This window comes from Danio rerio, chromosome 24, assembly GCF_052040795.2.
Source record: "Danio rerio strain M-AB ecotype USA chromosome 24, GRCz13ab, whole genome shotgun sequence".
Classification (NCBI taxonomy): domain Eukaryota; kingdom Metazoa; phylum Chordata; class Actinopteri; order Cypriniformes; family Danionidae; genus Danio; species Danio rerio.
The window spans coordinates 32,803,539-32,828,438 of record NC_141044.1 but is presented as its reverse complement, the minus strand read 5'-3'; the positions used below and the strand labels follow the sequence as shown (position 1 = coordinate 32,828,438).

Sequence of the window (24,900 nt, the reverse complement as noted above, 5' to 3'; positions counted from 1 at the left end):
CTAAAAAAATGGTTCTGTCAGTCAGATCAAAGGAAATGATATCCAAGTTGAAAATGTGCCCTACCTTGGTTTCGGTTAGCAACACCTAGGGATGAAATGTTCTGCCGAACTGCATGCAAGCAGGAGAAATCAGGTGTTAATTGAATGCACTGGCTGTCGGATGTCAGATGCACTAAGGTCCAGTTTGGACTCGTGTACACATAAACAGCTACACACATCTCGAGATGGGTCATTCATAAAGTTGAGTTGACAGGCTCGATGAGAACAAGCAACCAATAGACCAATCACAGATCATCTCTAGAGATTGTATGTAATTGAGCTGTGTTTTGTGTCTTACTCTGTATTAATACATGGGAATGACGGCTGACAGAGATGAAGGGAGTCATCAGTCTTTCGGTTGAAACGCATGTGTAATTAAGATGCTTGTTTGGTTTGTCGAATTGATTTATTTGAAGTGCATCTTGATGAAAAACAAAAGATCTGACAATTCCAATGATGATTTGATGGGGATATCCTCATAATTACATACAATACATTTCCTCGGAGGCGGAAATAATACGACTGGGAATGGAGCAATCTCGTGTCAATCTCAGAGGCAGCACTAAAGCGTGAGACCAAACCAAACTGACTTTCTATCCAACAAGGACATGGTTAAGTCCCTTGCGTGCTGCTTCGTGGTTGACCTCAGAGTGTGGACACGTGAAACGAAGACAGGGTGCAGGAATTCCAGTGAGGACATGTCTATGAATTTGATTTGATTTTTTTCACCAGAGACATAGCACGGTGGTGAGGGACTCTGAATGCATGCACACGCAACTTACTGACAGAGAAAACCCATCTCAAAGACCCATTATGAAATGGCCTCTATGTCCAATCACATTGGGAGAAACAACTCTTTTATTTCCATGTGATTTAGGGGAATTCCGTGAGGATCACTATGAGTTTTCAGTTCAAGCTCCAGTATTATTAAATGAGAGAAAATTAAAGATGAAAAAGAAAGAATTATTCTTGTAAGATTAGTAAGAAAATGTGAGCAGAGGGGGTGTGTCAACATGAAGTGCTTCTCTTTCTTTAGATTGCTACACGGTTTGTCAGCATCACCTCATCAAATACATATGAAATGTGTGGTAACACTAAATAGTAACTACAAAGTATGAAACATTTATTAAGCTTTAGCAATTAGTAAATTCATTATCTGTTAAGTAATAACTGTACATTAATAAATGTTAGTAAGCAGTTTATCAAAACAGCTACAAAGGCTGTTTTCTTTACCTAAAAACACATGTAATGTGCCTAATATGCTTTCATACTTAGTTAAAGATACATTTTTCATTACTAAATTATTGCATTATTTACAAACCAGTTATTTAGGCATAGTTGGTGGTTTTTGAGACAATTTAGAAATGTGTAAATAAATGATTAATAAACTATTCAAATTAAAATTTATAATTATTAATCCGAAATATATTAATAGTTAACTTGTATATTAATAAATGCATTATTACACTCATCCAGTTTTCTGACCTAATCTAGTGAGAACTATTTATGCTTTTTAAATCTTTTAGAAATGACAATTAAAGGCTCGGTTTTATTCTAAACAGGTAAAAAGAAAATAAACAACTTTATTAATTACAATTCATTTGATGATCCACAAACTGTATCAAATGAAAAATAAATATCGATGCACCAATCCCAATAGTTGGATTAGATATTGGTTCGATACCGCATATTTTTGCTAGATCGAGTATCGACCAGCTGGTACCAATTCAAATGCAATCTTTAGCATGCGCTATATTCTGTGTAATTAATAAGCCAAAAAAGCCATGAAGGTATAGCCTTTTATAAAGCACTAGAAAGTTGTCTTATAGGCCAACTATATCCCAAATGTTCTGAAGCTGTTCTATAGCATAGAAATATTCTGAATATTTCACTGAAATCTTATTTATATTAATATTTTATTTAACAGATCTGTTTGTCAGTTTGTGCGCTGAAGCACAAGCGCACCTTGTTTTGAACTTTACCTCAAATATTCTTGTTTATTTTGTAGAGAACTGACTAACATAAATTACATTAATATAACCAAAAATTTATACCAAACGAAATTTGTTTTAAAAAGATAATTTTTCAGACAAAAAATTTTTTTTCAAGACATGCTTTCAGTTTCTCCATCTTACTCACGACAAATTTAGGCGAAGTAATGTTTATTAGGTAAAACTGGCCTCAGACAGTTTAGTTTAGTCTGCGTCAAACGTGCAGGAAAATATCAGGCTTTGCTAAAAAGCTAATTATTTTACCAATAATTGGGGTCAATAGTGGTAGCTTATTACAGAATTCAAAGAAAAATCTTAATATTAAAAAAGAAATCATAAGTTGGACCACAACAGATCAATGTCATAACGAATGCTCCAAAAATGTAGCCTAGTTTACAGCAAGCATCATTTTAGTTAGATTGTGTTGTCTGTAATACAGTAGGTCTATGGGTCTGTTGTTTTTACTAAAGAAGATATATTATTAAAAAAAACATACAAAAAAAAAAAAGCCACAGTATCGGGATCGGATCTTTATCGATCGACACTCAGAAATTTGGTATCGGGATTGGATCGATTCCGAAAAAATGGGATCGGTGCATTCCTAAAAATAAATCTTTGCAATTTTATCAAAAATAAAATTACTGTGCAGTTTGAACATCACTAACTAACATTGAAATGTTGTATCAGTTTATAATGGTAAATTATTATGTTGCTATTGTTTTTACCCAATTCTATGCTGTATTTTGACACTCCTGTTTTTTAGCAATGTTTAAACTTTACCGTCATTTATTTTTTAGATAGGATTGCAAAGATTATTGTACATTTAATTTTGAGCCTTTAGTTGTCATTTACCAGGAATTTACAAATAAATAGTCACAAAACTGTATGAAGTTAAATTAATAAAGCATTTATTAACAAGAAGAGTTCAGATGCAAAAACCTCTAAGTGCTATCTGAAATTTCCATTGACAATGAACATTTTTTTTCAGCCTCCTTTATTTATGTTGAGATATTTCACTTTAAATACCAGGAAATGGACTTATTATTTGCCATAAAAGTTATATTACTGAACATAAACACAGAAGCTTGATAAAAAATGCTAATTTTAGAGGAAATTTTCAGACAGCATTTAGATGTTTTTTCATCTAAACTCTTCATATATAGTAATCATTACTATATGCCTGAATAACAAGATATATAAACTTTGATTTCAATAGTTTATTAATCATTTGTTAACTCATTTTGAATGATTTTAAAAACCAGCTACTACTCTTCAATACAAATGATTTGTAAATAATGTGATATTTAAGTCAGTCATAAAAAATAATTAGTCACAATGCATGAAATAACAATTATGGAACACATTTTTAATGTAGCTATATTTATAAACTTCTTATTAACGTTTAAAAAATGTTAATAGTCAACAAATAATACATTTACTATGCTAATGCTTAATAAATGATTCATACTGTGTAGTTATTATAACGTGTTAACCAATTTGTTAATTTGTTACTTTACATCATTTAAAAAAAGTATTTCAAATTGTTTATAGGTTTAAACCAATTAGAAATCAGATACATGGTCATATATGCAAATTACATATATGACAAACAAGTTATGACATAATTAGATTTTACATATAAAAAATTATGTCATATATGCAACATATATTTAAATATTTTTAAAAATTGCCCCTTTTATATATACTATTTTCCAACCTTTGGAATTGCAAATATGTGCATATATGTTCAATTATTAAGATATATAGTTCACATTTATAAAAACATAAAATTAGCTAATATATTTGAAAATATATGTACATGTTCATAATTCCAATGGTTGACAAAATAAATGAAAACGGCAATTTTTGAAACATTTCCAAATATATGTTCCAAATATGTGAAATTTAGATCCATCAGACTAATCTAATTTTGGAGAAGCACTTCTTTGTGAACGTTTTCTCTCGTTTTTCTTAATCCGGTGAGACACAAAGACTGAGACGCAGCAAAGGACAACCGACAGAGTCGCTATTGTACAGGAAAACATCTGCCCTCAGAGTGATCCAAATCCAGCTGTCTTCTGTCATTACATTATACGACACTCACACATGCAGAAGTCAGTGTCGTGATGCTGTGTTGAGAGTTTTATCATTGATATGAAATGTGTTCCGTATTAGCAAGTGATTAGGAGTGATGCTCATTGCATCTGCTCTTCATTAATGTCTTTGTTAGTGAGAATTCTGATAGAAATTGAATGAATGAGAAGTGACAGATTTTAATCAATGCCATCCCAGTAATGAAATGCAATCCTGTACAGCCAAAAATCTCATCTTAAAATATTAATTTTGCTCTAATGCCTGCATTAGGCAATTCTGGCAGGCTTAATAAACTTGAAATAGAATTGGGAAAAGTCAATAAAGAATTCAATTACCCTCAAGCAACTCTGAGGAAACTGCAGTGTTTTCTTTTTCAGTCTCAGGCATAACATCTCTGTCCTCAAGGACACTTTTTACAAGATCGTTCTCTGTTTTTTGTAAGAGAAAGAGAGAGAGAAGTGTTTATAATTGTTATAGTGATGGTCAGAGGTCAAAGGTTTTACGGTTTCAGCTCTGTTTTGCTGCTAATGTTACATCAAGCTGGTCTCCTCTTTGTGTCTTTCTGGATAGAGGTGTGTAAAATAACCATGAGGGACATTAAGTGGATGATCATTGTACAGTAGCATGTTTGATGTTGGTTTGATGTTTGAATAAGAAATACTGGAATGAGTACATGCAGACATAGCACAGCACAGGCCATGCTATACAGCAAAACACAAACACACTTGAGGAGAGGAGGAAAAGGGACAGTCCACTTGGTATCACCTGCATTTCTGATTAAAATTGTCTTCATTTTTGTTTGATCAAAAGATATTTCACGTATAAATTACACCACGTTGTGTCCTGTAATGATTCCAATGTTTTGTATTGAATATTTGATTTGTGCAATGTTATTCATACACCTGTGATATTTATTACACTAATCTATCCAAAGAGGAAATGTGTATATTTACCCTGTACCCTGGAGAAGTGAAGCGTGTGGAAATATTCAGAGCTCTACATGCATTCTGACTTGTTCAATATCTCTGTGGCTCCAGTTTTCACATTCAGCCTCTCTGCGCCTGTAACTCTATCTGTCTGCTGGCCTATGAGGCCTCTGGCAGGACCAGATAATACTAGATAGACCTGCATTTCTTATATTAAAATGATCTCCCCGTCTTTCTACTGCTTCATAGCCCTTGTGGCCTTTATTTATAATACATCTAACATGGAATAAAAAACAATGGTATTCTAAATGCATGCAGAAGTGCAGGTCAGCATTTGAATTAGATTGACTGTAAACTTCACTATAGGAGGAAGCAAATGTTGTTTTCTAAAATCTTAAAGACTTAACCCTGTTCTAATAGCCTTACAAACCAATCACATTAGGTTGCACAGTTGGTATTTGCAATGAAAATCAGAAATGAATGTTTAACCAGAAGTGGAGCTGAGGTGAAGTGTGAAGCAAAGCTGTTCATCTCACACTTCTGTTGACTTAGATCAATGAGTTTGTTTACTTACTAACTGGACCAGCATAATTTGCCATACCTGGAAGAGAGATGAGAAAAGAGATGATCATTAGCAGTAAACAACTCTAGCAAAAAGAAAAATGTATTTTACATAAATATAAACATTTATATAAATATATGTAAAAATATCAGTGCACATTTATGACCTATAATGCTGGAACATCTGTCATAATGTTTTCCTTGTGAGAAACCTGAACAAATAAACAACTTTGACACCATTTGAAACCACTTATGCCAACAAAAAAATCTTTAGAATAACTTAAGTTTAAAAAAGAAACAAAAAAGCAACAAGTAATACATGTTCTAATATAATATCAGCATTCCTATTCCAGTATTAGGACTGGTGACATGGTGCTGAATCAAACAAGCCATTGAGCGAATAGAGGGATTCCTCTGAACGATGGAAAACTCTTGGAGACAATGATCTGGTGGCAGAGAGCTGAGAGCTCTGCCATGTGCCATCGATCTAGTGTGTGCCATCTAATCTCTCTCCCTGATCTCTGCTTCACGAGGACAGTTAAGAGCCAAATTTATGACCTTTGTAGGGAGGGATGAGAAGTGACTAGGAAAATAAAAGCACCTCCAATGAACATATGTGAAGACTGAGATAGAAAGACAGAAATGGAGAATAGAAATCGTGAATATTGGACATCATGCATTGTTATTAAAAATTGGTATTGTACCGATACAAAAGGCAAATGACATAATATTAATTGATAAAGATGGTACTTGATCATCATTTAAAAAACATAGGGAGACAATGTTTATTCTTTACTGCAGACTGCTTAACTGTATATGCAAATGAGTTTTTATTTATGGATCCAATTTCACACTCTGAACTAAAAATTACAAATTTTGGGCAATTAGTGTCTCGGTATTTAATTTTTATAACACCTGCTTTTCGCCTAATGAAAAAATAAAATATAAATAATAATAATGATAATAATAATAATAATAATAATAATAATAATAATAATAATAATAATAATAATAATAATAATAATAAATATAAATATTTTCCAGAGATGGGTTGTTGCTCGAAGGGCATCCGCTGCGTAAAATATGTGCTGGATAAGTTGGTGGTTCATTCCGCTGTGGCGACCCAGGATTAATAAAGGGACCAAGCCGACAAGAAAATTAATGAATAAATATAATATATTTGTATGTATATATATATATATATATATATATATATATATATATATATATATATATATATATATATATACATATACATATACACACACACACACTCACACATAACAGTTCTATCTGGTTCTCAAATCTGATTGGCTGATAGATATGTCTGGTTCTCGAATCTGATTGGCTGATAGCTGTGCAATATTCTGCAAACACAGCACTCTACAACCTCCTCACCCTTCTGTAATAATCCTCCCACATAGTGTCAGCAGATCAATAAACTCACTACAGTTTGACAAATATTGCAGCTGTTGAATAACAATGTTTTTAAAAGGCTTTTTTAGGTGAGAATGTAATTGTTTAGATGCAGTTTATTTAATAAACTAATATAAATAATAATTTAATATACATATTAATATAAACTATGCAGTTTATTTAAGAGGACAGTGCATATTTTAAATATTAATATTTTTCTGAGATACAGCAGATCGAAATCTATCAGCCTGTTTCAAACTACATAATTTCAAACTACAGCTAATCAAATCATTAAAAATCAGGTAAGTGACATTCTAAGTCGATCTCTCTTTTTCGTATTTTGTATTGCTGTATGTAAACCATAGTAATCTGGTAGTGTTTGCTTCGCTTTGGCTTTTTCTGGGTTAATTATTGCAATCTCCCGATTGCAACAGAGAAATACTGAGAAATCTGTGTAGACTAATGGCATTTCATGCCGTTCATTCATTCATTGATTAATTCCCTTTATTAATCACAGCAGAATGAACTGAGAAATTATCCAGCAGATGTTTTATGTCCACATACACTTTTATTCACAGACACACTCATACACAACGGTCATACCCAATTCACCTGTACCACATCATTTTGAACTTGTGGTGGAAACCAGAGCACCCAGAGGAAACCCACACGATCACGGTGAGAACATGCAAACTCAACACAGAAATGCCAACTGACCCAGACGAGGCTCGAACCAGCGACCTTCTTGCTGTGAGGCGAACGTGCTACCCACTGTGTCACCGCATATAATGTAAATTAATTATATTTTATATTTTTTATGATATATCAGTATTACCCTGGATTAATAAAGGGACTAAGCCGAAAAGAAAATGGATAGATGAAAGAATAATATTATTTCAATTTTAATTTACACTTAAAGAAGTAGTTATTTTGTTGTATTTTTTGCAATTTTGTCTTCCTAAATGTTTAAAAATTATTAAAAACATAAAAATGTACTTCTGTTTCATTATGGTTATTTTAGAATATCAAGTCATTTAGAAATCATTTAGAAAATTTTCCACCTGAATGTTATTATAAAAAAAAAAAAAACAATTGCTCTTTATAATGCATCAGACACCACAGAAACACATATAGACGTATCTATATACTCTAAATAGCATCAACAGGGTAACACAGCACCCATCATAACACACTGTCTGCTCTCTTGGCTTTAAATACAGTCAGGCTTTTAGCCAGGGTGCACATTCATCCCCATGATTCACGTAAGAGTAGTACAACCTCATTTTTAATTTATTTATTTATTCATCTCTCCTTTTTTGAGTTGGACAGTGATCTGCCTGAGACGGACGCAAAATATCATGTGTCACATTATTAGATTACCTTTCAATCACAGTGGTTTTTAGCGGCCCTTACCTGCTGGAACTCTCCATTATGTCAGAGAGCAGGAATCAAATTGTGAAGCCTGATGTAAAAACACATTAGGCAGCTTATGTTTATTGCAAAATTGATTTTTACCATCTGAACTTCAGCAATCGAGTGTCACTAAAGCCTCCAGGACCCACCAGTGATGCAAGGTTTTGTGCAAATGAATATATTTTTAAGGGTTCATTTGCCATAGTTTTTGCTGCTCATGCTACTGGATATTAAAAAAGTAGATTTAAAAATGCAACAATTATTTTTAAAGACATTTGCTCCATATTTACATTGTAGCATTACACAGTGCCTTTCTAGGACCTCTCAAAAATGCTGATTCACATCTGGCGACTGTGGAAGTATATGAGTACCGTGATGCATTGTCATGTTCAAGAAACGAGTCTGAGATGATGTGAGCTTTGTGACATGATGTGTTATCCTACTGTAAATAGCCATCACAAGAGGGAAACACTGCAGTCATACAGGTATGGATGAAGTTTGCCATACTACTCAGACCCCAGCATGCTCAACTGATACTAAGGCATACCTGCCAACACTCCCATTTTTCCCGGGAGTCTCCTTTAATTCACACCCATCTCCCGGCACCCTCCCTTTTTGTTATTTCTCCCAGAAAACTCCCGTCATCTTATTGGGACAGTCTTCCGGTCATCATCTTTCATATAGTATCCGATCGCCATCACCACCCGAAACCCTGTCCATGGTACAGTTACTAGTTACTAACAATATTTATACCTCCAATTGCTTGAACCATCTATAGTAGGAAAGAACAATGCCTTCATGTTGTGTAAAATTTTGAGTATGACTTTATTTTGATGGTCCCTTTTGCACATTTTGTTGAATTTAATTTACATTGCATCTACATGTCAACTGATTCTTATTAGATCATAAGTAGACTGTTAGGTTGGGGTTATGGTTAGTGTAGGTTGACATTAGCTTGCTAAGTCTCTTATAGTCAGTTAAATGTCTGTTGAAGGAGCAGTATCAACAGATATTACGCAGACAGCCTACTAATACTCAAATAAAAATTAGCATGTAGTTGCAATGTAACTTTTAGTTAACAAAATGCGCAATAGGAACCATTAAAATAAGGTTTTACCCAAGTTTTACCCTACCATCTGAAATTTGTAGCAGAAACCAATACACATCAAATTTCTCCAATCTTCTATTGTGTGAATTTACTAGGTCAGTACAAAAAAAAGTCTTAGTTTCAGTCACTATTCCCTTCTTCATAGTTTAATGCATGGGTGTTTAGAGATACTCTGCAGATCTTAGTAATGAGTGGTTATATCTTAGTTATTATTATCTGAGTTCTGACCTCTGACATTTTTCAAATGACGCATTGAATATTTCCTTTATTGACCCTTCTCCGTAAAGGACAGTTGTGCAGTTTTTGAATTAGACCTATCCCATCTGGCACCAACAAGTATGTCACATTCAAAGTCACTTACTCTTTTCTTTCCCAGTTTGAACTTCAGCAAATTGTCTAGACCATGTCTAATGCATTGAGTTGCTGGCAGATGATTAGAAATTTGCTTTCAAAAGCAGCTGAACAGGTGCGCCTTAATGCAAACTCAGTATTTGGGACTTTTTCAACATACCTTCTATTCATAGTTTAACTAAATACTTGTTGATTTTGTCTAAATCTATCTTTCCATAAATTAATAACATCTTTTTCTCACAATTAAGTGATTATGCTGTCAAAATACACCTACATTGTCGTATGAACCGGCACAGAATGATAAAGAATAGACAGTCTCTTGGGGGGAAAATCCACCCACACACACCTAAACACATGTTATACTGACAGTTAATTTTTCAGGCTTCCTCCCAGAGGTTGACGGGACGTAATTAACCTAACCTGGGCAAGATACCAGATCTGCCCTGCCCTACATAACAAACTCACTCGTCTGCCAAGTCATCCAGTTTGAGGGATTCCCACTGGACGGCATGAACATTGTGACGACTTCCCTTTTTTCTTATTTGAAAGCCAATCTGTTCCTTAACCACCCACTTCCGTCGCCAGCAAAAGGACAAAACCCTTTGCGATGCTTTATAGCATGTTTCATGTTGCAAATGGAGCTAGTTGAGTTGCTGGTGGCCTCATTATTGTTGTTCTGGTAGAACAACATCCTGACCTTCACAGAGTCTCATCTGTTTGCTTGTTCTGTCCACCTGGACATTCCAGGGAAAAGCTTATCTATAAAAATTTCTACCCTAGGCAAAGTTTGTAATTACTTTCCCTGGCTGCTTAAATCTCCTGGCCATCCATCATCGGACGTGAGCCGTGACATGCACAAGCAACCGCGTGCCTCAAAATGCAAGGAAATGTGACAATCCACACTGGTGGAACTTGTCGTCCAACCTCTGCTACAGTAACAGCGCCTCAATCACAATGTCTTACAAGGCAGAGTGAATAGATTTGTACGGGAGATGGCAAGTATGAAAAAGTGCCTGCGATGAGTCACAGTCACAGTTAAGATTCTGGGAATGCGACACACAGCGGAAAATCCTGTGATGGAAGAAACAAATATTTGAAAGAGAGATTACCATTGCGGCAGCACAGAGAAAGATGTGGAAAAGGCAGGGTAAACAAACCAGGTCTCATGGGGGAATAAGGAGAACATAACACAAAAACAAAGAAAGGGGGAAAAAAGATGGAGCGTAATATGCTTTCAGAGTTGACACTATGAGAGTCAAGATGGAAATGGAAACCGTAGGGGTTGTGGAGGAGATGCAGCCAGGGTGGAGATGTTAAAATGAATAATTAGATAACACAAATGCTACAAAATAACTCTGCTCTTCTGGGAGAAGACAAGATGGCCACCTGGCCCTTCAGATAACACTAATTAGAGCATCCGTACAGCAATGGAGCGAGGATTGAGGACACACTTAATTGCACTTGAAGATTGTCCATGTTACAGAACAAGAAATTGGAAGCCTCTTCTGAATGGAAGGTGGCATCTTCGTCTTCGTTTCATATCTGAGAGTACGTACTTGCAATAAGAAATTTTGCACTTCTGAAGACGGCAGGTGGGGAGGAAGGGTACAGCTGCTGTAGTTTCAGCCCAGGAACGAACCGTTTGATTCAAGGACGCCGAACAACGGCAGGCGAACACACTGACATCTGGCAGCCCTGTACTTATGTACACTAATTAAAAAACAAAACCAGCCATCAGTCGTACACTACGGCACCGCTGATAATAATTTACTCTCATTGCGACTGTCATCTCCAGATGTGTTGGGCTGTCTTCGCTAGCAAGGCTGAACAGGAATAAATGAGGTATTATGAATCTCCTCCCTCGGTGGATCTCGCTCGAGTGTGATTTCCACGGCTCCTGTTGTATGCAGAGTGGAATTTTGTATCCAAATAATGAAATGTTAAAAAGCTGTGAAATCGATAAGCTGTACAAAAGTGTATATCATGTTCAGCTTTTATCCTCACGGAGGGAAGTCGAGGTCAATGAGGAGCGATAAAACCTTTTCTGAAAGTGTGTCAGGACACATCTCTCTCTTTAAGTGCTTTGATCGCCAGTAATTTACAAGGCCAGACCGGTTTGATTTGAAGTTTCATTTGCACAGTTTAATCCTGCCAGGACAAGAGGAATTAGTCAGTTCTCTGTTAAGAAGTGCTGTCTGAAACCACAGAGTATTAGTCAGCGGAGACGTGAAAAACAATTAGCATTGCTTGCTAATCCTCCCGGCACATTTTTTAAAGTTAACTGAGGCACAAACCACGCAAACTGCCATTGCTGCATTTGGGAAACAGCAGGCTCGGTGCAGATCAGACCTTATTTCGACTCACATCATGAAACCCTACATCAATCTGACAAGCCATAAAACACACAAACATTAGTCAAGTTTAAGCAGGCATTTTAGATTCAGATCAGCACGAGCCAGAACATTGTGTGTGAGTCCTGATGCCGCCTTTTCCAGCAGGGAGAAAATGGGGGCGCCCTCATCACTTCCCCTCTCCTCCAGTGCAGAAATGGTCTGTCATGCCTAATTCTCCAACTGATCGCTCTCAGCCTCGCCATTCCAATGTGAAGCGAGATCCTAGCCACTTCCCTGAAGTCTAGAAGCTTTGACAAAGAGTGATATCCAGCGCTCTTTCTTCAATCTCAAGCTCTTTTCCTGATTTGTGTGACTCACTCCAACTAACAGGAGCTACTCTGCCCTCCACAGACACTAAAAAGAAGGGCACTATTAAATTCTGAATAACATATAGAATACATAGTTTTATTTCTTCATATAATTTTAATTAAACAAGATAAAAAATGGTGACTATCTAGAACAGTGTTACTCTCTAGATGCCAAGTAATCTTTCACAGTTTTTTTCAGTCACTTTTAGTTTTTCACATCAGAATTTAAATTTTCAAAACAGTAAGTGACATTCTCAAAACACGTACAGATAATAAAACACCATGGGTTACCTGCAAAAGTCAGTTTCTTGCTCAAAATCCTTAGTTCAGCTCATTCATTCAATCATTTTCCTTTGGCATAGTTCCTTTATTGATCAGGGTTCGTTACATCAGAATGAACCACCAACTATTCCAGTAAATGTTTTATGCAGCGGATGCCCTTCCAACTGCACCCCAGTACTACGGCCAATTTAGTTTGTTCAATTTACCTAAAGCGCATGTCTTTGGACTGTGGGGGAAACCAGAGCACCTGGAGTAAACCCACGCAAACACAGAGAGAACATGCAAACTCCACACAGAAATGCAAACTGGTGTGGCTGGGACCTGAACCAGTGACCTTCATGCTGTAAGGCGACAGTGCTAACCACTGAGTCACTGTGCCACCCTCAACGGATTCATTTCTTTTTAAAAAGTATCATAAAAGAATATGAAATATTAAACTATAACAGTTTTTAAAATAATATTGTGATGTGGTAATGCACTGTAATACGCAGTAGTCTAAATATGTTTTATTACAGTTTTTCACAATTGCTTTGGCTCCATTCTCAATTCATTTTTCCCCCCCAAAACAATAAGTTTAGATCTTTGAACAGTTAGCTTATTGTTTACTTCAGAGTGGCATTTTCTATTGATTAAAGCGAATTGCAAATGCTTTTGCACTTGTCTGCAAACAGTAAGTACAATTGTCTGTAGTTAATTGCATATGGCTTGTTGATCAAAAGTAATGTCATTTCTCATTTAAACTGTCAAACTCTTCACAACTTTTCAATCATTTTTTATTGTGTCGATAAAAATCGATAGAATTTTATAGATAGATAGATAGATAGATAGATAGATAGATAGATAGATAGATAGATAGATAGATAGATAGATAGATAGATAGATAGATAGATAGATAGATAGATAGATAGATAGATAGATAGATAGATAGATAGATAGATTGATAGATAGATAGATAGATAGATAGATAGATAGATAGATAGATAGATAGATAGATAGATAGATAGATAGATAGATAGATAGATAGATAGATAGATAGATAGATAGATAGATAGATAGATAGATAGATAGATAGATAGATAGATAGATATTAAAACAGACATTAGATACTATATTAGATATAACATTAGATTACTACATTCACAATCCTGAACTATCACTACATTCACAATCCCGAGTTTGTGTATGTGTGTAACAAGAAATATGAAATAAACAATACAAAAATGTACTTTGTAAATACACATTTAATTTTTTTTTTCTATGTACTACTGACTCTTCTCAACAAATATCAGATTTTTAAACCTTAATTTCCATGGTTGACTGGGAAACAAACAACTAATCATTATGGGCAGTGTGGCTCACACATTAAAAAATGCACTTTATGTTTTGGCGGCCTTGGCCAAATTACTGACACAATAACTAGGTTTTGAAGCATAAAACAAATGTTGTGGGTGAGTAACTAAATTTTGCATATTTGCAATAAAGTTCTGCAGTTCCAGCAACTTGTTTTGAGATTTGCACTCACAGTTTAGAGAATGTTAAGACAAAAATGTGCCAAAGCAATTGAGAAAAACTTCTATATATTAATAATAATTCTGAGCAATTCATTAAAATTAAATGACCTGAAAAGACAGTATATTGGATTAAGTGCTGTATGGCCTGTCAAAAGGCACTATAACGCTGAATGTAGAAAAAAAGCAGCCTTTTTAATTTGATTATTGTTTTTTGTAAACACTGCCATGAGCACGTGTCAAACACACAAGCCTGCTGTAAAATCACCTGCAATTGGTTTTAAAATGACAAACTGCCTTTCTCCTGTCTGAAATATTATTATTATTTAATCAAATTATTTTTAATCCAAAAGGGATTGATCCTGAGTCTGTCTTTTACAGCTTTATTACATTATGGATTTCTCAATCTCCTCACGCAGGAATGTAATAAGGAGTTTAAGGTGAGGCTGTGTTTTATAGAGGGCTCAGAGTCTGTGTTGGCTTTTTTTTTTAATAATGTCCTGTCAATCTCAGTCCTTTAAAACACTCCACCGGCTCCTACAGACTTGAGGTACAACAGCTGCCAGGAGGCACACGTCGCTCCATCCACACACACGCACGCACACACGTAAACCTTCTAACCTGCTCAATACTGAAAAGAAAGTTTTAGCATATAGCAGTTTGTCCATGCTAAGGTCAAATCTGTGAAATGCACTGCTGCTTTAGTACCAGAAGCATATGGTGAGCGTTTAATAGTGCTAGGCCAAACATTCTGTGAGCTGGATTGAAGACTCTGTCTCCTGCCATTTGAATTAAACGGCAATGGTAGTGTAGTCCCCAGGCTGGAATTACAGACTCGTTTTTTAAAGGCTAACTGTCCTTCTGTTACAGTTTTTAACATTTGACATGCACTGTGTTTTGTAAAAGAAAAGTCCTGCTAGTTCTCTGCATCATTTCAAAAGCTAAACAACCCTTAAGGGGATAGTTTTTCCCCAAATTCTGCCATGATTTGCTCACCCCCATATCGTTATAAACCTATGTGGGTTTTTTTTTTCTGTTTCTGTTTCTTCTTTTTGTACAGTGTTGTTTTGGAATTGACTGACTTTCATTGAACTGACAAAAACAACTGAACCCTCATTAATTATATATTTTCTGTGTGTGTGTGTGTGTGTGTGTGTGTGTGTGTGTGTGTGTGTGTGTGTGTGTGTGTGTGTGTGTGTGTGTGTGTGTGTGTGTGTGTGTGTGTGTGTGTGTGTGTTCACTAAAAGGGAGTATGGAATGGCTTGATAGTCAGTGAATTCATATTTTCGTGCAAATTATCTTTGTAACGACAAAAGTATTGTTTTTAGTATTATGTATTAGTATTAATTATGTATTAGTATTAGTGTAGTATTAGTTTTATCATGGCAGTAGCATGGTTACTTGGGCACCGTAACCAAGAACAATTCATCTATTGACAGAAATGAACTCTTTTTCAGTACAATAGTCCATCGCTATAAGGCGGTTCACCTTTCGCGGCATCGCAGTTTTGTGGATTGTTTCTGTTCAGTTTGACATGCTTATTTTTTATTTTTTTACAGAGCATTGTGTTTTGCTTTCTGATTGGCTGTAGGCCATTGTCAATTAATCTTCTCCGTGTACAGTACAGAATGTACTCAGCTTGCCAAATGAACATAAATCTTCAATTGCTAGCAGTTTAAGTTTCAACAAGGATGCAAAAAGGGTTGTAACTGTCGACAGCAGGATCGTTGTAAAAGGGGTCGCCCATCAGAAGTTCTGTGCCATGAAGCGCCAACATAGGTTTATATCAGGGTATGCACACCGGTATCATGAGTTGGTGGTTGTCTGTGGTGCCCAGCTACGACTCAAGCACTGTTCATATTTCTGTTGTACCATAGAGTGCCATCTAGTTATTTAATTGTTATTTAATAGCCTACAGTCAGTGCAAACCGCTTATCTGCATCTTTAATCTTCACCAGCACATGTAACCTCTGTTAGAGAGTAATTCTGTCATTTCGAGTTTATAATAGTCCAAAAGGTGATGATAATAGTTAAACATGGCAGTTTGTTCATGTTTTATGTTGCAGAAGCACAATTTGCAGCAGTTTTTTCCTGCTTCTCCTTTGTTTTTTCGTGTTTCACTTTCGCGTTTGTCCGTTTCTGAAAGGATCAGATATCAGAGAGCTTTCTTTTAATTCTCCTGCTTCTGCGAGTGACATATCTCTGCAAACCAATAGCGTTTAGCTGCGCATCTTGCATCGCCTTTTGGTACCCTTTTTTCATGCTAGGTACCCTTTGCAAATGGTGACCAAAAAGTGGTACGGCACAGTTCGCTTTCAAGTACCCTTTGGCAGTGAAAACAGCCATAAAAGGGTGCCAAACCGAACCTTACCATACCATACCACTCAGTGGAATCAGGCCATAATTTTAAATAACATGAAAATGTGCACGTCCGGTATGTGCTACTTCTATTTTTTATGTGTGCATGCATCCAGTTACCGGAGTCTGCTTTCGCTTTGTGGATCAGTGATTGCAGGAAAAAGAACATTTCACCAGATGCCAACATTATCCGCACAAGAGCTAAAAAGCTTTCTAAACTTTTTGCTGAGCGATGACTGTTTGCACCTGACAGTAGCTTTTGATCTTTGGTTTCATTCTATAATACTGGACCTAATTTTATGCAAAATTTTGAACATTGAGAGCGTTTAAACAACAGAGAAAAGTGTGAAAATGTTAATTCCTGTCTGAGAAAACTGTATAAAGTGTGCAGTGAGAGGTTACATCCATAATAATTGTAAAAAAAATAAAGCTGACAACTTCACGTATTCGCTTATTACGGGTTATTTTCAGATTGTAACTACACAGGCCTTCTGTCAACTTCTGTCTTCTGCCTTTCGGGCCCTCTAACAATATCTCCCATTTTTCCCAAGATTCTCCCGTATTTTATAATTTTATCCCACTATCATCCTGTAAAGGTATTTTCTCATATTTGTCATGGATTTTCAACCAAAGGGTGGCAATAAATATAAGAGCCAATCCTCCCTATATGTAATCCATAATGCCGAACCACCAGGGCAACCTTTTGCTCTTAAATGTGAATTTCTTCTGTGCTTTCATTTTATTCAGGCATGAAAACACTTTGAAATAAATATAAAAACAGCGGGATTCCCTTCCTATTTATTATAGGCGCCTTTGCAGTCCTCAAAACAGTTCATATAAGCAGTGCGTGACTGATAATCAGACACGCTCCATATTGATAAATAGACATTGTTTCTCAAACGGATTCTGTACACGCGATTAAAAGCGGAGCAAAAGTGAATACACTAGGTTTTGGGTGTGTGTTTGAACAGCCATACAGATAATACACATAATAAGACATACACATAATAATGTAATCATATCGATCTTGGTGCATTTTCTTTTAAACACAACAAATTTAGCCTTAAATGAGTATAAACTGTTAGGAAAATAATGCTTTTATTATAGATCTGTGCATTTTTAAAGAGACACCTCTGTTATTTAATGTAACCAATTGAAAAATCTAAATGAGAGATTCATTCCCTGATTTTTAATCAGAATGTTTAAATTATACAGTGAAGAAAAGGTTCATGAGATTCGATAACTTGATCCAATTTCTTTATAACAGTTATTAATTTTAATAGGCTAAAAACGAATTCATTTAATTGCACCTTTTTCTAATGTATACTATTTATTCTATCCTTTGTAAATAATAATAATACTACTAATAATAAAAACATAGTACTGATCGTTTCAACTATGTATTTACAATTAAACAGCTCCAGATGAACATATTCAGTCATTTGGGGAGTATCCCTTATTTTTACATCCCAATGTTGATAGGTATGGCTCTGATCAAACTGAAGACTGTGGGGGTTGGGAGTGAATAGTGGTTGGGAGGTGGTTGGGGGCTTGGCTATTTGGGCCCCTAATAATATCTCTGGGGGCCCCAAACTATGTGGGCCGTTAGACTGGTCCTAACCCCCCAACCCCCCCAAATAATCGCCCCTGCCCATGATAATCGAAAGACCACTGTAACTGTTTTGTGTCTCTGCCCTCATAAACTAATTTGCAATTGTAATAAAACAGTAGTGTTCAATTAGAGAAGTATTTTACCTAAAGATCTGAAGCTTTGAATCCAGCTGCAAATCAAATCACTTTGGATAATAGTACCACAGTATCACCACATTTATCAGACTCAACCACTGCATCAATGCAAAATCCACGCATTTATTTTGCAGTTCAACAGCATTCTAAAAAAGATTTGAAGTTGATAAGTGACTGTTGCTTGACGTTCACCATTAGATTTCCTGCGAGGGCTTGGTTTTAAATTGGAAGTAGGGTAATGGCTTCTGGGGAGACAACATGAGCGCATTGTGAAAGGTAGGACAGCAGTAAGAGAGATGGTTTATGGTCATAGTAAAAGGACATCTGAGTCTTGTTATCCACAAACACAGAGCCTATGTTGTTCCTCCCAGTAAGTGGAATGCGAAAGTGTGTGTGTGTGTGTGTGTGTACTCACAGATATTTGCTGTGCCCTTGGGAATTGGGAGATAGGATCCAGCGCTCCAAGCTCTGGCCTGAAAATTCCTCTTACAGCGGCCACAATCGGGCCCCGTGGTGTTGTGCTCACACTCGCAAGTCAGTTTCTCTTTGTCATAGATGCAGCTGTTGGCATGAAGGTTGCACTTGCACCTGTCACGGTGAGAGAGATAGAAAAAAAAGGAAAATAAAACATATGCCCTTGCGGATTTTCAATAGTGGAGTTCAATTACACCCGAGAGGGAGAAAAAAATTGGAACCAGCACTTAGAGACCAGAGTGACCTTGTAAATCATTTGCATTTCAAGTAAACGTGAATCTGCATGTGGCGCCATTCTGAAGCTTCCAGGAAGTAGCTTCAAAACCTTGCACGCGGTGTCAAGGATTTTGCAAAATCCACATCATTATTTTGCCGCATTTTCCCTCTTGAAAGAGGTTATTTATAATTATCCCGCTGGAGAAGAAATAATTACACACAGGTCACACTTTGAATGCAAGCAGAACTGTTAAATAATCTCAAAAAATAACTAAGAAAATAAAAAATCATGTACGCATTGTGTTTAGCATATGCTGTGATTACTTGCATATATTTTATGATATGTTGTACAAAATACCAACACATTCTACAGGATGACTTTAATCCAAAGTGGCCATTGTGTTTTAAATGGTGTTGGCCACTGAGGACAAAACTCACGCAAGCATATGTTCCACACACACACATTTACACACCATTTCAGGGTTTGCTCTCCCTAGTTTCCTCTCCAAGCACATAAATGGATTTTGTATGCAGAAAGGCAAAAGTTGAATATTTCTGTGCCTCACATGTAGGACTGACGTAAAGGAATGTGATGCAGTTATGTGAAACTGTTATGGAGCTAGAACAGAGTAGCTTAACTTTTTTTTTATACTGTATGTACATCAATCAATCTGCAAATCATACTTCTAATTTAAAAAGAATCAACAATCACTGAAATAGGCTATTCAAATTTGTATATTTTTTTACACACAATTAGAATAGAATGGAAAAAATGATGTATACATTTTATATACAAAAAAAAAAAACATATTGAATAAACTTTTAAAAATTTAAGTCTTTTAAATACATTTTAAGACCATTATTAATGAAATTTTAGACTTATACATGGTGCTAAGGATTTATTTTTGAATATCCCAGTTAAAAAAAAAAAGATTTTCACTTTACCTATCCAAAAATGATTACATTTAATAATACAATAATAACAACAACAATAATAATAATAATAATAATAATAATAATAATAATAATAATAAAGTTTGAATGTTTCTTTTTTATTAGGTTTCAAATAAATCAATTCACAAACCCTATAACCCTTACCAAGAAGAGAACAAAACAGCTGTCAATTACTTTAGTCTACAACAGGGGTCACAAATCTCGTTCATGAAGAAGACAAAAATCAAACAGGGGCTAATTGAAGTCAGAATTATTAGCCCCCCTTTGATTATTTTTTTCTTTTTTAATTATTTCCCGAATTATGTTTAACAGAGCAAATTTTCACAGTGATAATGTTTTTTTTCTTCTGAAAAAAAGTCTTATTTGTTTTACTTCGGTTAGAATAAAAGCAGTTTTTAATTTTTTTAAAACAATTTTAAGGTCAAAATTATAAACCCCGTTAAGCTATATATTTTTTCGATTGTCTACAGAACAAACCGTCGTTATACAATAACTTGCCTAATTACCCTAACCTGCCTAGTTCACCTAATTAACCTAGTTAAGCCTTTAAATGTCACTTTAAGCTGCATAAAAGTGTCTTGAAAAATATCAAGTAAAATATTATATACTGTCATCATGGCAAAGATAAAACAAATCAGTTATTAGAGATGAGTTATTAAAAATTTTATGTTTAGAAATGTGTTTAAAAAATTTTCTCTCCCTTAAACAGAAATTGGGGAAAAAAATCATAATATAAACAATAATTCAGGGGGTTTAATAATTTTGATTTCAACTATATATATATATATATATATATATATATATATATATATATATATATATATATATATATATATATATATATATATATATATATATATATATATATATCAGTCAAATATTCCCTCTGGTAATAAATTGCATGCAACAGATAATGTTCAAAGACAGAAGTTGGAAAGTATCACATCATTCCAAGAGATTAATGCAACAGTATAAAAAAAAAAAATCCAAAGCTGATCAGCTACTACCCTTTGATCTAACTTTTTTTTTTCTAGACTGAGGCTCCTTGTGGATTATGGGCATAACCAGGCTCTTGATGTCTGCCGTCTCTCTCTTTCTCACACACAGGTGTGCCCTGAGTGGGTACAGGGGAGCATTATTAAAACCATTAAAACCGCTGTGTCCGAAGAGATGTGCGTGCAGGGGCTGATAAATGTGATGCACCGAATCACGTTTAAAAGTGACAAATGACTGCTCGGTCCCTGCAGGTACACTCGGGCGGAATAAATGAGAGGGCATTATTCTCCAGACACCCTGATTTACATCTCATTATCTTTATTTATTTATTTACTTTTTTATTTAATATAACAGAAGGGCATGTCAAATTGCATGCTACGAGGGCATCCTCTTTAAAACTGGCACCTGTCAGCCATGTGTGAATCTGTTGCGTATGTGACACGTCGGCACGCTTGCACACATAAAAATCTCCCACCAAATAATGACATATGATGCAAATTAGTCGCTGATATTATGGTGGGTCATTAAACTGCATATAAACAGCAAGTAATAGACTTCGGAGACATATTAAAGCTACACAAGAGTAAAAAACGTAAAACTAGCAGCTTTACAGTGACATGCAACATTTCCAGTGGGCAAATAGGCACTTATATTATTCACTAAGAGCTATGTATGGGAATAAATGGCTTGTTAGTTAAGGCTGGTGGATGAAACAAAGCCATCGAGCTGCAAGGAGTCAGAGGCATGCATGGCATTCTGATGAGGGCTTCGTGTTCGGTTCAGGTGGAGGTCTCAGATTCCACACGCACTTCTTGTAGCTTGACCTTCATATCCTCTTATCGCCGGTAACATTTTAATCACGGTGTTGATACGAGGCAGAGCTGCGCTGCTGATGTAATGAAGGGGACACAGCAAGGGCCCACCGGGTCTCTTAGCTGTCGGCATGGAAGTGTCGCTAACAGAAAGGAAACATTCACGTTCCAGTCTGGTCACCAGGGGAGACGAGGTGCAATAGCTGCCTCAAGGAGAAGCGCAGTAAAAAAAAAAAGTATTTAATTAGACTTTAATGCCAAAGCTGCTCTCCAGGGCTCCACCATAGAAACTGTCTGTCTTAATTTAGCCAGGGTTATGCCATATTCACAAGCACTGCCTCGTGCCGATAAAGGATTCTGCTGCATGTTCATTTTGGTTGTGTGGGCTTTTAAAGCAGGCGGAAATTTTGTCAATGGAAAAGTTTAAGCCAAGAACAACAACAACAACAACAACAATAATAATAATAACCTGTTAAAATCTCAATGTTGTTGCGTTCAGTTGAAGTCAATTCCCCAATTTCTGTTTAATGTTTTTTCAACACATTTCTAAACATACTAGTTTTAATAACTGATTTCTAATAACTGATTTTCTTTATCTTTGCCATGATGACAGTACAAAATATTGAACTTTTTTTTTTTTTTTTTTCAAAATACTATTATTCTGCTTAAAGTGTAATTTAAAGACCTAACTAGGCATATCTATATTAGGGATGCTCCGATCGATTGGCCAGAGATCGGTATCTGCCGATAATCACATCTAATGATGATCCGTACTCTAATCTAATCTGGCTTATCTTATGAACCGATCACAATTGTTTGTATACAAGTTTACAGGCAGAGGACACAAAAGAACTGAACAATTGCAAACTGCTTTTATTTTAGCTGAAATAAAGTAATAAAGCTAAAAAAAATGAAAATATTAGAACATACTGTAAAAAATGCCTTGCTCTGTTAAACATAATTTGGAAAAAGATTCAAAAGTAATAATTATGATTTCAATTGTACATTGCTTTACAGTTTATCCAAAGCAGCACTACAATGTAAGCCAAATAACGTGTGCATTGTGATGTCTTTTAAAGTCATATAATAGCTTTGTTATTTACTGGAAATCTTCCCCTCCGCCAAAGATCTTCAATTTCAGTCTTGCATGTGTATATTTAAACTTGGAAATTTAAGATATGTTGCCAAGTTTCAGAATGGGGATGAAATTTAATTTTAGGGACTCTGAAAGTAAAGAAATTGGCTGATCAGAGCATTTCAGAAACTGCTGATCTGCTGTATTTTTTTTTTTTTGTGCACAAATGAATCTAGGGTTTATAGAGAATGGCCAGATGAAAATAAAATGTTCAGAGGTGTTTGTTTTGTCAATATTGAGTCGTTTAAGCTGAAAGAATGGCAAAAGTAACTCAAATAATCACTCATTACAACCAAGGTCTGCAGAAGAAAATCTCTGAACTTTAATTTAGATAGACCAAGAATAGGAAACAAAGGCTATAAATCACACTAGCACAAAAAATTGGACAATTGAATGTTGGGAAAAGGTTGCTGTTCTATAGAGCCCTGATTTTTGATTTTTAGAGCCCAGCAACATTCAGATGGTAGAATAAAAACTTGACATAAACAACATAAGAGCAACATACATACGATGCATGGATAATTTAAATGCCACAGTCACACGAGTAGTGTTGCTGACCCTATCCATGCCATTATGACCACAGTGTTCCCATTATGTGATGCTGCTTCAAAAAGCACAACACACTATTATTTGAAACTGTTTTTTTAACATAGGTTCACTCAATGGCCTTCACACTTACCAGATTGTAATCCAATAAGCACCTTTGAGATATGGTTTGGGCTTTAAATAAACCATTTGGACTAAAAACCCCAAGGTATGTTCCTAGAACTGTTTAATTAATGTCACAACTATTCTGTAGGCAAAAGGGTCCAACCTAGTACTAACAGGGGGTACGTATAGTAAAAAAAATAGTGATTTTACATTTCTGATTTTAATTAGGTAATGTAATTAAACTACAGAAAACTGACATGCAATAAAGACGACTAATAACGTTTGAGTTCAGTCAGGAGAAAAAAATCTCTTTCTGAAATATCCTGAATATCCTCCTTGAAAGGCAGGAGGCAGAACATGCTGTTAATAGTGATGTATTTATTTATCTTCTATTGAAATATTAGCCCGAAGGAAAGAGTCTGTGACCTCCAAAATAATAGAAACCTTACTGACAATGAAAGAAGAAACGACATTGTAGTCTCGGTTTTGAAATAGTCCCCCTTTCAACTGACCTCTTGAAAGAATTTGAAAAAAATCCAGTCCATCTTTATCAATTCATATCTTATCTGCCTTCATGCCAGTTTGGTAAAAGACAGCAAAAACAAGCCCCGGTTCTCGAGCTGCCTTGCACCGCACTGACTTATCAGTGGATAATTATTAGCAATTATCTCCAAATGAAGCTTATACATGCACGGTTAAGCATGCTGATCCAACCAAAACAGGCTAAGCGAAGACAGAAAGGCCTGTGAGCGAGCTAAGTAAGTGAAGCAATTATGTTTCATTAAATGTGCAGGTGTTATTGTAAAATAGAGAACAAGGTCAAAACTCTCACTGAAATAATTGTTTGCTCATGTCAGCATGTAAAAAACACTATGTAAATCGTTAAAAAAAATATGTGGCGAATAATGCCTAAATAAAGCAACAAATTCAAAAAAGCTTTGCTGAGTAACTGGATTGCTGCATGACTTCAGAAGACTTAGACTCATTTTATTCATTCATTTTCTTTTCGGCATAGTCCCTTTATTTATCAGGGGTCACCACAGCAGAATGAACTGCCAACTTATGCAGCACATGTTTTACTCAGCGGATGCCCATCCATCCACAACCCATCACTGGGAAAAACCCAGACACTCATTCAAACTCATACACTACGGACAATTTAGCTTAC

General features: G+C 35.5%; 1 protein-coding gene across 25 annotated transcripts in view; it reads right to left on the bottom strand.

Annotated features, from left to right (window-relative positions):
- ntng1a (netrin g1a) overlaps nucleotides 1-24,900 on the bottom strand; it is a 249,022-nt gene that overhangs the window by 18,381 nt on the left and 205,741 nt on the right. For 16 of the 25 annotated variants that reach the window (XM_087309807.1, XM_087309787.1, XM_087309798.1 and 13 more), the window contains 3 exons: nucleotides 18,910-19,082; nucleotides 5,625-5,651; nucleotides 65-109 (listed from right to left, as the gene is read on the bottom strand). In XM_087309807.1, the coding sequence (XP_087165933.1) occupies nucleotides 65-109; nucleotides 5,625-5,651; nucleotides 18,910-19,082 (245 nt within the window). The remainder of the gene's footprint in view (nucleotides 1-64; nucleotides 110-5,624; nucleotides 5,652-18,909; nucleotides 19,083-24,900) is intronic. The other 9 variants (XM_087309785.1, XM_087309791.1, XM_087309803.1 and 6 more) reach the window with 1 other exon arrangement.